This window comes from Sylvia atricapilla, chromosome Z, assembly GCF_009819655.1.
Source record: "Sylvia atricapilla isolate bSylAtr1 chromosome Z, bSylAtr1.pri, whole genome shotgun sequence".
Classification (NCBI taxonomy): domain Eukaryota; kingdom Metazoa; phylum Chordata; class Aves; order Passeriformes; family Sylviidae; genus Sylvia; species Sylvia atricapilla.
In genome coordinates, this window is record NC_089174.1 from 19,137,742 (window position 1) to 19,152,956 (window position 15,215).

Genomic DNA, 15,215 nt, shown 5'->3' on the forward strand with positions numbered 1-15,215 from the left:
TACAAGAAGCTTTGTTATAGCAATTTGTTATAGTTATCAGCATTTTTTTTATAGCTTCTTGCAGTTCCTTTTTGTGACATTTTGACATTTGCCTCTATCTCTCTCATGCTGTCATTCCTTCTTGCTCAGTTTATAGTCTTCATTTCCTGCTGCAATGTAACAGTGTACTGTGTTATTTTGTGTAATCCTCTTCATACCTTCCGGCCCAATGCCGTTGTGAGCTGCCATAATTTTTGTGACTTAAGGCTCTTAATCCTACTGTTTATCTAATCAATATCAGTTTCCTCAGAACAGAGCCTGCCAAATGCACCTCTTCCTGGCAGCTGTGTCTTGGTTGTCCTAGTGTGATTTGAAACTTACTCTCATTTGTCAGCTTTTTATTAATTTGACACTTAATCTCTCCCTCTGTAATGAACAAGCTGATCCATTTTAGGTGAAAACAGCTTTGTTTTTTAATAGAAGAACTGTTTCTGTGAATTTGTGGTTTATATTCTTTAATTCTTCTTTTTTAGATGCTGGATGTCTACGACATTCTTCCTTTTGATAATCCAGATGGTGGCGTTTGGAAACAAGGATTTGATATCACATACAATGAAAATGAATGGGACAGTGAACCACTTAAAGTTTTTGTTGTGCCTCATTCACATAATGATCCAGGTAATATGTTAACTCTATTAATTTGAGGATCTAGAGGCTTTTGGATTAGGAAATGCGTTGCCAAATCTGTTAAGATTCGGGTTTTTTTGAAGTATACCATTAATATGTTAGGTTTAAAGTCTAGTAAGGCAGTTAAACAGATGTATGATTCAAGTGCCATTGACTTCCGATGACAAATGTTATGATACAAGTTGTGTGTCTCCTGAATTTATTAACTGGAGCAGAACTTCAGCATTGAAATTTGAAGTAACCTGAATTTCTGGTAACCTATTCAGTTTATACATTGCTGCATTCAATGCCATCAGTTCTTATTTTGATTTTTTGGACTGTCATAGATATTTAACCCTTAGCCTGTGCTAAAGAAATGTGCTTTTGAGCACAGGTAAGAGGATGTGACAATGGCAAATCTGAAGTTTTTGACACTTTCTTTACTTTTTTGTACACACCCCAAACATATAGTGGGATAATGAAAAGTCTAGATTTAAACAGAAATCTAGGTATGCCTATGTAATTTCATTTCCACCCAAGCAGGTTTACAGTGTAATAAACAAAATGGAGATGTGTTCCTTTATTTTGGAATGAATTCTTGGTAAATTTTACAAAAAAAAGCAAATTATGCTGCTATAATGTGCTCCTGGTACATGTACTGATCATGAGAGCACTGGTTGTTGTCCTAGAAAGCCACAATTTAAGTGATATTAAGTTTTACTACTGTATATCTCTCTAAAATTTAATTTGTTGTATGAAGTACCTTGGGTCTGAGTGAAGGTATGGTAGTTTGAACATAAATGGCTTTTATTTGCACGCCTATAGCATTTTCAAAGAAAATGAATGCTGGAATGTGGAATTGCTATATTGTCCAGTTATGACAGGTAAATTAATGCAGTATGGATATGATAAAGATATTCAGAGCAAATAATCACAGTATAAATCTAGATCTGCCTAATTATTGGACTGTCTTTGAACCTATGTCCATTAATTTCCTCTCTGGTTGTAGTTCTCCTGAAAATCTCCCTGGACGGAAGCAACTCTGTACATGCATATAATGAATCAAAGCAATCCTAAACCAATATACAGAATTTCTTGTTCTCTTGGGTCTACTAGAACAAGGTGTGGAGTTTACCTATCTCCCTTTTTTCTGCTCAAGCTGTTGGGATCATATCCTAACTGGTACAGGATTGTTGGCAGTCCATTAGAGGGCAGTTGCCTGATGTTACATCAGCCCTCCTGGAATGTCTTTTCCTGAATTGAGCAGACACCCTGTGCACAGTGTAGGCTGAGGTAACTTCTCAAGAGCGTGAGGCTTAGGAGCTGCAGGGCAATGTCCTGAGGTAAGCTGTGAAGAGATTTGCAGGTAACTTCACCAGTGTCTATTCAAGTAATGAGATTCAGCAGGGGCTCACTGTTCTGGCACTGAGATATATACGTACATACACACACACACACACACACATATATATATTTACATATATATATGTTTAGGGTTCGGTTTTTTTAATGTCATTTATACTGGTACTTCTTCTGCAGGTTATAGTAATTTAGTTTTGGTTTTATTTTATTTATATGCCTCCTGTGTCTCTCTTCCAGTTTTTTTTTTTTGTCTCTTTCTCACCAGAGCAGGTCAGGGAAGGGGAGAGGCTGCATGGAGCTTTATTTCCAGCTGGACTTCAACCACGGCAATAGGCAACACCTTTTGTGTATGACAAATTTTGCTGTTGGGTGCCTTAGTAGGATTTGATTCATCCTGTAGCACAAATTCTGTTTATGCAAAATGGCCCACTGAGCCCTCATTCTTAAGAATCTGAGAACTTAAGTTCTCTGAGTTTACTGATTCAATTCTAACATCAAGATTATTGCACTGCAGAGGAATTTGGACAGACTGGATAGGGGCCAATGCCAGTTGTATGAGGTTCAACAAGATGAAATGTTGGGTCCTTGGGTCACAACAGCCCCTGCAGTGCTACAGGCTGAGGCAGAGTGGCTGGAGTGCTGCCCAGTGGAAAACTTCACAGTGCTGGTCAACAGCAGCTGAACATGAGCCAGCTGTGCCCAGGAAGGCCAAGGGCACCTGGGCTGTGTCAGCAACAGTGGGGCAGCAGGAGCAGGGCAGGGACTGTCCCCCTGTGCTGGGCACAGGTGAGGCCACACCTCGAGTGCTGTGTCCAGCTCTGGGCCCCTCAATTCAGGAGGGACATTGAGGGGCTGGAGCGTGTCCAGAGAAGGGAACAGGGCTGGGGAAAGTCTGGAGCACAAGTCTGATGAGGAATTTAGCCTGGAGAAAAAGAGACCTGGGGGGAACTTATCACTACTACTACCTGAGACAAGGTTATAGCCACATGAGGATCAGGCACTTCTCCCATGTAACAAGTTTCAGTACAAGAGGAAATTGCCTCAAGTTATGCCTAGGGCAGGTTTAGATGCCATATTAGGAAAAATTTCTTCTGTGAAAGGGTGCTTGAACATTGCAATGGGCTGCTCAGAGAAGTGCCATTCCTGCAAGTGTTCATAAAAGCAGGTGGATATGAACCACTTAGGGATGTGGCTTAGTGGTGAACAGAGTAGTGCTAGACTAATGATTGGACTTGATTTTCTTAAAAGCCTTCTCTGACCCAAATGATTTTGTCATTATTTGGGTAAAGACTGCCATATGTTACTACAAATTATATTCCTCCTCACTTTATGCCAAGCAGGCAATACCGTCTGGAAGCGTCTGTTGGGTCAGCTGGACAATAGCAAAGGCCATTAATATCAGGCTATGCAGAACTTCATCAGAGCCCCCAGATTTTTAGATATATGTCTTTTGAGACTAGGGGACTGAATAGATCTGTGTTGCTCCTGTACAAAGGGCCTCCCAAATAGTGGAATTGTTGGGATGATGGCCACATGTCTTTTCAGTCTCGAAATTAGGATGAAAATTACTAAGCTCATTTGGTGGAAAATGCCTTGAATATTACTATATATTTGCCATGATGCTTGAAATATGATACCACCTTTTGCAAAGTCAGAGAATAACAAGATTTTCCTCTAGATCCAGAGACCCTCTCCGTGGCATTCTTCTTGATTCTTGGCCTATATTTAAAAAGCACAACCAAAAACCAGAAACCCCCCCAAAAAACCCCCACAAGCACATAAGTAAAAAATTCCAAACAATTAGCTTCCACAACAAAAAACAAAAGAAAAGACTGGATCCCAGAAAAAAGCCAAAACAACAAAACAACTACACTACCAAAAGCATCAACCAAAAAAATCCCACTAAAAAACAAAAGCAACCAAAATCACCCATCCTCTGAAAACTTCCAAAAGAGTTTGTGAGTAACTGAAATTACTAAACCTATAAGACAGACAAAGTGTAAAAACTGCTCCATGACCAGAGGTAGTTTCACCTATATCTTTTCTTGTTTAACTTCTTGCGTTATCAATCTTGGAAATTCCATTATTTCTTTTTCAGTAGAAATTTCCTTATTACTTAGGAAGTATGTAAGCTATGTTTATTTTTAAATTTCACATATGAATGATGCCTCTTGGTATGCCTGAGAGGTCCATTTTAGGACGTTTAATCTGATTCTATTTTGCCCTTTCAAGCACTGCTCTTGCCCGCATCCAAACAGGGATGTAGGCCACAATGAGCATAGCTTTAGAGATGGATTTTTACAAGCATTATTATGTTTTTTTTGGAGGGAATCATAAATTAGATCTATGATAAGGTACTTATTCTTTCATCTCTGAGAGAAGTCCTTCAATGACAGGGTTTGAAAAATTCTGTGAAGTTATGGGAGCTGTCTCCCATAATTTTGTTGCTACTTTTTTCCTGAATGTTGTTCACAAGGGCTTGCCTGACGTCTAAATGCTATTGTCATTCACCTTTGAGAATTGATTTTCTTGCTGGTGTCTGTTTTTTGTTCCTAAGTCTTTATTCTTAGTATGTAAGTTCTTAATGCCTTTACAATAAAATCATATCTGCCTTTCACCAGCAGCAACTAAAACGAAGAAATCTGTACCTCTCCTCTTGCATACAGTCTGAGTATCTTTCAGTTTGTTCAGGCCTCTCAGTTAATTCAGTAGATGTAAGCTGAGATAGAACTAACCATTCCTTCACCAGAGGTGATTGCATGAGACTAGTTATTTTTTGCTTTTGCAAAGGACGTTATAGAAATCTCATTACTTAATACTACTTTTTAAGGACATTCCTGTGGAATATTTTGCAGTATGAAATTGCATATTAACAAGCACTTGAAAGAAGGAAAATATATCTGTAACATCTGGAATGTCCTGCGTGACTATTGGTTACCTTATTCCTTTCCCACAGAGAACTAAAAGCATTGTGCAAAGGAAATGCCTTCTGGAAAAAATGCCTTAAGTCATCATGAATATACAGTGTAACAATATATGTGAAAGATATTTACCAAGAAATGGGGTCAATAAAGAAATGGGGTATTGGCTGCAGAAGCTTTAAATTTGCGTGAGATTTCATGTTTTCTCATCTGAGGCTACTTTCTCTTTAACTTTTCATAACCAGTTATCCTAGTGAGAATGTGTAGCTCAAAGGAAAAGGAAAGGCCTTGAAAAAAACTTGTCTAGTGGGTGGCATCCCTGCCCATGGTGTGGGGCTAGAAATTGCATGGTCCCTGCCAATCTGAGTCACTCTCAGATTAATTCTGTGAAACACAATCAGGGAAGGTGGTGGGTTTCGGTTCCACCTTCTTTTTTTGACGGATAATTGGATCTGCTGGTGCTCTGAAACACTTTGTAATGCTAAATCTGAGTTTACTTCTTCTGTGTGAGTTTAACCATGACCTGCAAACTTGGTGTCTTTGTGCTTCTCTCTGCAGCAGCTAATGTAATCCATTTTGGGAAATAAGTGTTGAGAGTGGGTCCCCTTCAGAGTTTCGATCACTGGGGGCACAATTGTCTTTAGTTGCTGGCAGTTGATAAAGATTTGAGCACCTCAGTAGCACCTCTAATTTTGGGAGGACTCAACTAGTGCAGATTAATCTTAAACCATGGAGAGAAGTTTGGTTGTTGTGTGAGATCATAGCTATCACAGATAGGTGGCAATTCTGTCAGGAGCAGATTAAGGAGCGAGCTGTGCAGGTAAGAAACTGCTGTGCTGGCAGAGCCCATATGTTGGCTCTCACCTGCTTCAACTCTGTCTTTTTGTGGCTGCCTGAAGTGGAGGAGGCAGCTGAAATGCAGAGGGGAGAGCTTTGCTCAGGGATAGCAAGATTGTCAACCAGCACAGATGGATTTGAAAGATGAGGTTTGGATATAACTGGAGGATGGAAAGACACCTCTACCATCTATTGATCTGTAACAATTTTGGTAATGACTTCTCACTAAATTATTGAAGAATTGAGGCTTGTGAGCTTTCTAATATATATGCGTACCAGATAAGAGTATTTAATTGATGAATGTAGTGGTTACAAGCCTAGTATAAGCAGCACTTAAGTGTAATTGAAAGTGACTGAAGTAGATTTTCCTCTTGCTTCTCCACCCATGTGCAAGTGTATGGACACATAGGTCAGAACTACATACTACTTTTTAACATTTCATCAAATATCTATAATATTTGTAACATTTCCTTACTACCACTCATATTAATCACTTTTCATTATTTAAGACAGTATCAATTTCTCACTAGGAAATCTACATAAACCTCATTCAGTATTAAGATGTAAGAAAACCTAAGCATAAAATTTGATGCTTAATACACCATGGAGTTTCACATACATTTCCTGTTTACTGGGTCTGGATTTATTTTTCTGGTGACTTGTTAGTTTTCCTGACATATTTGGAACACATGTTGCTTAAACTGTTGTCTGACCCACAAAAATACAAGAAATCTGCAGCTCACAAGTTTTTCTTAACATGCTGCATGAGGGAAATGAGTGTTTTATTCCTAGCTTATTTCTCAATATTTCTGGGTTTGCAGAAGAGGTGCAATTCCTTTGAAAATTGATAGGACTGTTACAGAAAGAATAAGTTTGACTGCTCATCAGTAGAAATTTCCTTTCCATCTTAGCTATGATGGCAGCAGATTTGGTATGGACAAAAGCAGAAGTAGATCTCGCATAGGACTTAAAATTATAATTTTGGTAGTACCTCACAGATCATGACACATTTTTGTGAAATGTGTAATCATTAGCGTCTTTAGTTGTGCTTATGATACTAAGTCTGGTAAATCAAATTATTCTTGTTTTACATTGAGCAGAGATCTTTTACAAGTTAAGGTATGCTGTTGCAAAAGTAAATATACTGTGATACTTCTTTAATTTCAGTGTATCCTCTTCTATCTAAATTATTTTATTTTGGTGCATATTTTGCAGGAACAAGAAGCTCCTCTTTCTAATTTCTTTTGAATCAAAGTGATTGCTTTAGGATAGGAATGTTTCATGGGACTTTATTTCTTTCTCTGATTTGACTATGTGAAACAGAAAAATGAGAAACAATCTTATACAGCTTTTAGTTTAAATTTGAGATTGCCTCACCATCAGGTTTTTCAAGTTTTCTTTCGCAGTCTTGGATGTGAGTCATTCGTCTTTGTTGAAAAGATACTTTTTGGTGAAATTAGCACCTAAGCATTATGTCAGAAACATCCATAAAATATTAACTTACACGTCTGTTCTGTATTTTACGTCATAGAATGAGGACGCTGTACTTCTAAATTAAAAAGAAAAATGATGCGTGTATTCTCTACTTTAAAATAAGTGACTTTTTGAAATGCTGAATCTGCAAAGTAGCTAATGCCAAATTATTTTCATGTGTAAAGATACTTACTAAAATGTAAGTTAAGACTTAGCTTTTGGATTTATTTCTAGTATTTGCCTTATTGTCGTTGCCTGTGTATGATCAGTTAAATACACATGTACACCATGCTGCAGTTCTTTAGAGCTCTTCTTTCAGATTTAAGAAGTTATGGCTACATGTTCTTATTTGTTTGTTTGTTTAAAGTTTTTTGTTTCTTTATTTTTAAAATGAAAACCTTTTACTGTTGCATTATGTGGAGCTTGGATATATATAAGAACAAGGAAATTCTTTCAATTTATGATACTTTTTTACTTCCTTAGCCATCAAAACAGTCACATAGTGGTGTCTTCTGTGTCTTCTCACAGGAACTAGTTAGTTGAGAATCAAGCATAAATTTAAAAAAATTAAAAAGTTACTGAAAATTTTTACTAACTTGAGTGTACATTTTAAAGATGATGAACTGAAGTTCCACGAATATATTTGCAAACAGAATGTTTTTATTTTCTGGAAAGCTGTGTAGTGCTAACTGAAATGTAACAGTTTTATTTAATACTGGCATATAATTAATAAATTGCTCAAGTTTCTTGTGTTACAAGAAGTGTCACTGATGTGTGAATTTTAGACTCAGTGAAATTAATTATGATCTCTCTAAAAGCAAATCAGAGATGCAAACTTCTATCAAAAATGCATTAATCTAGTCTCTATTGGCATAATATTTCAGAAATACATGAGATCCGCCTCTTCATTAAAACATACTTCATCAGAAACAAGAAATTTTTTTAAAGGCACATTTCCTCTTAAACATTTGAGGGTGACTTGTGGAAGTAAGCAATTGAAAAGCCTATTTTGTTTTATTTCAACAGTTAATTTTAAATGAAAAGACAAAAAATGCAAATGTAAAAAAACACCCCAGGAGTTTTGCAGATATATGGAAGCAGTACCTCAATACTTTTGCTAGTAAGAGATTTGTGATTATTGTCATGATCAAATTGTTAAGTGCTTTTGCTTTAATAAAGTTGCGTTTTGAATAATGCTAACTTGTCAGTTTCTGTTCTGATTTTCTCCTGATAGTTTCCCTTTATCTCTACATCTGTGTCAACCATGCTAAGAACAAGGCTGCCTTTCTCTAGTGCAAGGAGCTGATACAGCTTCAAGAAAGAATTTGAACTTGATAGTGTAGACAGGAATAGTGGCAAATCAGTTAATTAAATGTTTCAGCAGAAACATTGCAGAGCAATGATTTTTGTTGATATTCAGACAGGATTCTTGGGGTCTGCTGTCAAGCCAAGTAAATTCACATTACAGTGGGGGGAAAATTGATAAAACAAACAGCTGCATAACGATGATAAATCTCATGGAGCTGGGGGGAGAGAGCAAGTTTCCACACTTTTGAGGACAAGCATGAGAGAGAGAATCAAAAGGCAACCAGCTCAGCAGTGTGTACCCTCTGTTGTTATCACAATGGCTAGCAGAAAATGAAAGTATCTGGCAAAGTCCTCAATATGTATTAAATCCAGCCTACCATAATAATGTGAGAGACAGTACTATTTTTTCTCACGTTTACAGGGTTGTTGAACATTGGAGTGGTGGAGTCACCATCCCTGGAGCTGTTAAACAGAACAATGCACATGGCACTAAGTGTCATTGTATGATTTTTTTAAGGTGGTGGTTAGTCAGAGGTTGGACTTGATAATTTCAGCGGTCTTTTATAACCTCAGTGATTCTGTGATCCTGCCATATTTATGTTGACAAAGGGCTTTATGTACATTTAAACCACCAAGTGTTATTTTGCTGTTAATAGCATATTTAGTCTTGGTAATTGAAACTTGAAACTACTGCAACTTTTCTGTGTGTAAACTGTCTTTGTACTGAATATTTCCTATTCAAAATGCACTGGTAAGCCTTTTATTTCAGCCTGGGAGCAAATTCTTTGTTTGTGGATAAGCATGAGAATGAACTTGAGTTATACATGATTATGTTGTATTAGGTGTGAAATAGTACTCTAGCTAGAAACTACACCTTGATCTTGTTTAGCTTATTTTTTTTTCTTGAATTGTGTATCTCCATGCTGAATTGAAGAGTCTCTGTAAGTAATTTGGTTTAGAGCACCACAATTTAGGAAGGATGTGAAGGCACTGGATGCACCCAGAGGATGACAGTGGAGCTGGTGGAAGGGATGGAAGGCCCTGTGAGGGGCAGCTGGGGAGTTTGGATTTGTACAGTTTGGAGAAAAGGAGGCTCAGGGGTGACCTCACAGCTCTCTGGAGCTTCCTGGGGAGATTGTTTCAGAGGCAGTTGGATAATGCTCTTAACGACATTTTTTTGGTCACCTCAGAAGAGATCAGGCAGTTGGACTAGGTGATCATTATAGGCCTTTTTCAATGCAGAATATTCTGTTCAATTAATAAATAAATAGATGTATGATAATTACATTTCAGAGGGCTTTCTGTGGCTTTCAGCTAAATCTATGAATACCTGTAAAAATTTCCTAGGACTCTGGAGTGTATTCAGTTCAGTGTGTTAGACTTCCTTACCTTAATAAACTGAGTATGTTAAAACAAAACAATCTTTCATTATAACACTGTTCTTCCTACACCATACTGTATTCTTTTGTCAGCTACTTTGACATTTGACTCAGTGTTTTAGCTAGGCGGGTGTATTAAAGTTTTAAAGAATGATTCAAAAGATGTAATTATTAGTAAAATTACATAATGTAGTTATTAATAAAATATTCCTTTGGTTTGTTGAAACTTAAATGAGAATTGAGAAAGAATAGTTTGCTATGTGATTGCAATTCTTTGAGTGGAAGCATCTATTAAAAAAAAACAAACCCAGACTGATACAGGAAGAGGCCAGAAAGAAATTTGATTACAAATTCAGATTATTCATCACTTTTTTTTTTCACTTTTTAAACTATTGCACAGTAGTAATTTACTGTCAACTGTTTTTTGTATTAAGCTATTTCAGTTCCTCTAAAGAAAGTATGTTTATTTTTACATTTTAAGCCCCCATATCAACTACTTTGACAAAATGCATTTTCCCCTTTAAGACAGATTAGACCCCACCTGTCTATCTGTGCAGAAACTTGAATCAAAGGTGATGAGTCTTATAGATGCTAAATATTTTTAAAAGAACAAAAGAATTACCTAGAACTTTTCCTCTGGAGTGTTACAGTTTTATTTCTTCTTTGGCAAATTAAAAACAGTAACTCTGCATCTACCTAAGAAGAATATTTGGATTTTTGTATCCTTAAAATAAAGTATAACAGATCCTTTTCTGAGTCAATAGTCAGAGTTTATTAAATTATAAAGTTTTTAAAATTAAACTTAAGAATTATTTTTTAGTAGTAGAAGTTTCTGCATTTATACAACTTCCTTGAAAACATATGTGATTCCATAACGGCCTAATCCTGTATCCTAAAAGCAGACTGGCACTATTAGAATGTCAATGGCTCTGCAGAACTGAATTAGTAAATCAGAGTGGAATTACTATTACATTATTTGTCTGGAGTGCAGTATTCACATAATGTGTAAGTTTTCACAAAATCTTAAAATGTGTGTATATGACAAAAACTGGTAGTAGAAATGTGACACTTTACAGTTTGTAGCAAGTAGACAGGCTTAATTTTTTCAGATATAGTTACAGGTTTTGTAAAGAAAGATGAGATACTCTCTCATGCAAGGCATTACGAAGAGGTTAAAGAATTTTATGTAAGACTGTGAAGTCTGAAAATGTGATTAAAATTTCTTTTTCCTTTCATCTCACTGAACCATAATTTTTTGAATCCATGTATTCTATTGATCAAACTTTCTACTATGCAAAGTATAGAAAAACTAGAAAGTGAAAAGCCTAATAATTTCCATATGTTTATACACTTTGGAAATAAAAAGTAGCAAGAAACTCCTCAGAAATGTAGCACTTCAAGCTGTCCATGGCATGTAAAGGTCAGCTTTTTAAGAACAGTCTTTACTTAGCTTTTTCTGGGGAGTAAAAGGGAGCCAGTTCTCTTAGAGACTGTTCTCTAAAGAGACTAAGAAGCCATTCTCCAAACAGGCTTAATTTAATTTCATTTAATATTTTCTTTTTTCCTAGGTTGGCTGAAGACTTTTGATGATTACTTCAGAGATCAAACACAGCATATTTTAAATAACATGGTTATAAAACTGCAAGAAGACAACCGAAGGAAATTTATATGGTCTGAGATTTCTTACTTTTCAAAATGGTGGGATGGAATAGACAGCCAAAAAAGAGATGCTGTTAAAAGGTTTGAATATTGAACTTTTCTTCCATGTATCTTGTTTTGAGACTTTATTACACTCTAAACTTGAGATTTCACTTGTGATGCAGAATTGCTAGAATAACCAACTGCTTCAGTTTTGACTTTTTGGACTTGGTTTGGTTGTCTTCCAGCTGTAAAATAGAAATCTGCTGAGAGAAGTGGGGACAAATTACTGAGTTGCCTGAAAATTTGACGAAAAGTTCCCATGTACAACCATGTACATGTCATTCAAGTTATAAGGGAGTAGCAATTATAATCTTTACTTGAAATCATACAAAATTTGAATTTACAATAAAATAAATACAATCTTTCATACTAGATATTTATATATAGTATTTTTTCCATATTATAACATGTGTGAAGATTTTGTGAGATTTTTATTTGAATAAAAATTTGTGCGTGTCTTCTGTGTTTAAGTAAAACGGGTTTTTATAAACATGCAGCTGCTTTAATGGTAAAGTATGTACTCTACACCCTTGCTCTTCTTGGTAATTTTTAAAATCGCAAGTCAAAATGGAATGTAGAAGCAAAAGGTTTACCTAGGTATTAAGACAAGGAAACAGGCTACTTGGATAAACCTGCAGTATGGATCTAGTTTGGAGTTTTCAAGAAGTGGGAAATCTTTTCTTATTTTTACTTAGCTTTAAGACAGGATCTGACAGTTCTTAGCTCATCCTTGTGATGGCCACCTTTTCATGCCCCTCTTTGAGATGCATCTGTTGCAGTATGCATTAGGTCTGTGAGATCTTCACAGCTGCAAAGGTTAGGTAAAGATGGAAATCTTGTGATCTAGGCAAAAAACCGACTTAATAAAATTTTTATGGGCAGTGGGTGAGTATTAGAGCACAGCTGTGCATTTTTTGACATTAAAATATATCCCTTGGAACACAGTAAATGATAGTCACTAGTGAACCATGTCTTCAGAGGAGTTAGGCATTGGTTAAGCTTCACTTGAGATTATTTTTGTTGCATAGTTTTCATTACTCTTATGAGTATCATCTGTGGTGGGACTAAGTTTTGATGAGTTCACTGTGCTTTTCCTTAAATTCTTTAAACACGTCTTTACTGGTGAACAATATAAGTGCTGAAACTGTAGGAACAACCTCATGCTGGGAGTGCAATCTTTATGTTCACTGACGATAGGGAGACTGGGTCATCCTGTGACCTGTTTCAACAAGGTATTTTAATGAGTGAGATGTTCTGAAGCCTTTATAAAAACAATGAACTTCCAAGATCTATCAGCTCCCTAAAAACTCTAAAAAGAATATTAGATCAAAGATGAGGAGATATTAGCAGTGCGTGAAATGTGCAGTATCTAAGCATCTTGCTCAGTTGGCCTTCAGTACTGTGGCACATATATTTTATTTTTGTAATCTGTGCAGGAAACAGCCTTCTGCCTGATTTTTGAAATACCTAATATGGCACATACAGTAGAGCTGGTTTTCGTTACGCAAGAGCCTTAAATACTTCACTGTTCTAAAGTTCATTTCTTCTTTGATTAAAGAAATATAATCCAGTGACGGAAGTAGCACAGACGATTTAGGTTGTGGAATCACATTGCTAGTAAATGCCTGTTGATATACAGAAATTGATTTTAAGAGTGTGTTTTCATATTGAAGATTCTGAATATGATTTACGTATTTTTCAGGTTAATAAAAGATGGACAATTTGAAATAGTAACAGGAGGGTGGGTCATGACTGATGAAGCTTCTTCTCATTATTTTGCTATAATTGACCAACTGATCGAAGGACATCAGTGGCTAGAAAAGAACCTTGGTATGTACATTAATCTAAAATCTAACTATGATAATACAAGAAGTCAATAAAAAATACTTTTTTAATTTTCAAGTCTAAGGTGCTTGAAAGGCTCTTTTTACTCAGCTTTCCTGAAACATTAAATCAGACCACTTCCAGCAAGCTTTAGGATCAAGTCTGGTATTTGCCGTGCCTGTTTGCACATAAGAGTTTCTGGACAAAGTGTATTTGAAAAGTTTTATGTCACAGCATTTTGTCTTGATCAATGTAAGATATATGTATTACATTGGCATAACCAAATATTAGCACTAGATCATGGTGAATTTTAGATCCCATGTCTGGTCTAAACAGTCTTTATTTGCCTTTTCTGTATTTTGAAAATCATGACAAAATTCCTTTAAAATTGATACTGCTTTTATGTGTTTGGATCTATTCTGCCTGCTCTGTGTTCATTAGCTTCTCTTCTGTAAGGCTCTCAAAAAAAATTTATACGTAGCAGTGTCTTGGTTTACACAGACAGAAGATTTGAGTCTCCCATGGAATGTTAGCCCCCTCCACTCCCCCTTTCCAAATGATTATAAATTTGCAATTAAAAGGCTGTCAGGCAAAGTTTATGGGAATAGGCATAGCAGTTCTTTACTAGGGATAAAAAAAATACAAATGTTCTAGTTCACAAGAATAAGCAAGCAAACAAACAAGCAGGAATTCTAGAAAGAAATCCTAGAAACAGAAGAAGTTCTAGAAGAGCCTGACAGAGTCAAAAACACAACCTGACACCCTGTTGGTCAGTGTTGGAAACAGCCTGAAAGTAAGCCCTGCTGGAGTTGCAGATGTGTCCTGTTTAAAGCAGAGATGGTCCTGTGGAGAAAAGGGATGGGTCCAGTCCTCCTTTGCGAGTCCCATGGGAACACTGGATGTCTGGTGACATTTGTGACTCCTTTTTATCTAGAGATGGTTTGGCTCCTCCTCCCTGGGTGGAGCATCTCACAATAGGATGATGTAGTGTGTCCTGTCATTGGTGAGCTTTAATTGTCCATTAACAGAAGATATCTCCATGGGGGTAGTGGAAGACTGAGCAGAGATAAGAAAAACTGCCCCACCCAGTTAACAGCTGGCTTGTTATCAGAGAAGACAGTTACCCCCTCCCTTCTGGAGTAACAACAGATAAAGAAAAATCTCCCCATCCAGCTTTCAACAGGTGGAATAGAATAAACATTTTTTTTTTGGTTGCAAAACCCAAGACAAGTAGCAGCAGCAGCAGCAGCAGTAGTAGTAGTAGTAGTTATAAAGCCTAAGCCCATAGTAATGTTAGAATTGAAGAATTTTTGACTGTTGTGCTTGCTTTGGGATGTTGTTTTGTCTAGTTCCATAAGAAGAGAGAAACCTTTTGATATAGAAAATATTTGTACAATGATTTTAATAATAAATTGACTTTTTTTTATCGAGCTAACTGAAATTACTTTGGAAAGCTGATTCACTGTTTTTCTTAAATTGCAATTTCCATAAACACAGCTTGATATAATTGTAGGGGGACGAAAAGACCTAATAAAAAAGTATTGCATTCCTCACTGTGGTTTTTTTTTTTTTTGGAAAGACAATATAAAGTGCGAAAGGGACCATGTTGATGAATTTAACAAGAGTTAGATGTAGCTTCTTTATTTACTAGCATGAAGTTCAGTGAAAAGGGAGTGTTAATCAACATGATTCTATTGATAAACAAACTTATTAGGAAAAAAAAAAAGTTCTGAAGCCAAAAAATTAACATTATTTAAATAACAGT

General features: G+C 36.3%; 1 protein-coding gene across 3 annotated transcripts in view; it reads left to right on the forward strand.

The window, feature by feature from the left end:
- MAN2A1 (mannosidase alpha class 2A member 1) overlaps positions 1–15,215 on the forward strand; it is a 113,819-nt gene that overhangs the window by 23,392 nt on the left and 75,212 nt on the right. For all 3 annotated transcript variants that reach the window (XR_010745910.1, XR_010745909.1, XM_066339861.1), the window contains exons 3-5: positions 513–657; positions 11,494–11,665; positions 13,329–13,456. Coding sequence is in view for 1 of the 3 variants with exons in the window: in XM_066339861.1 (XP_066195958.1) it covers positions 513–657; positions 11,494–11,665; positions 13,329–13,456 (445 nt within the window). In the remaining 2 variants the exon portion in view is untranslated. The remainder of the gene's footprint in view (positions 1–512; positions 658–11,493; positions 11,666–13,328; positions 13,457–15,215) is intronic.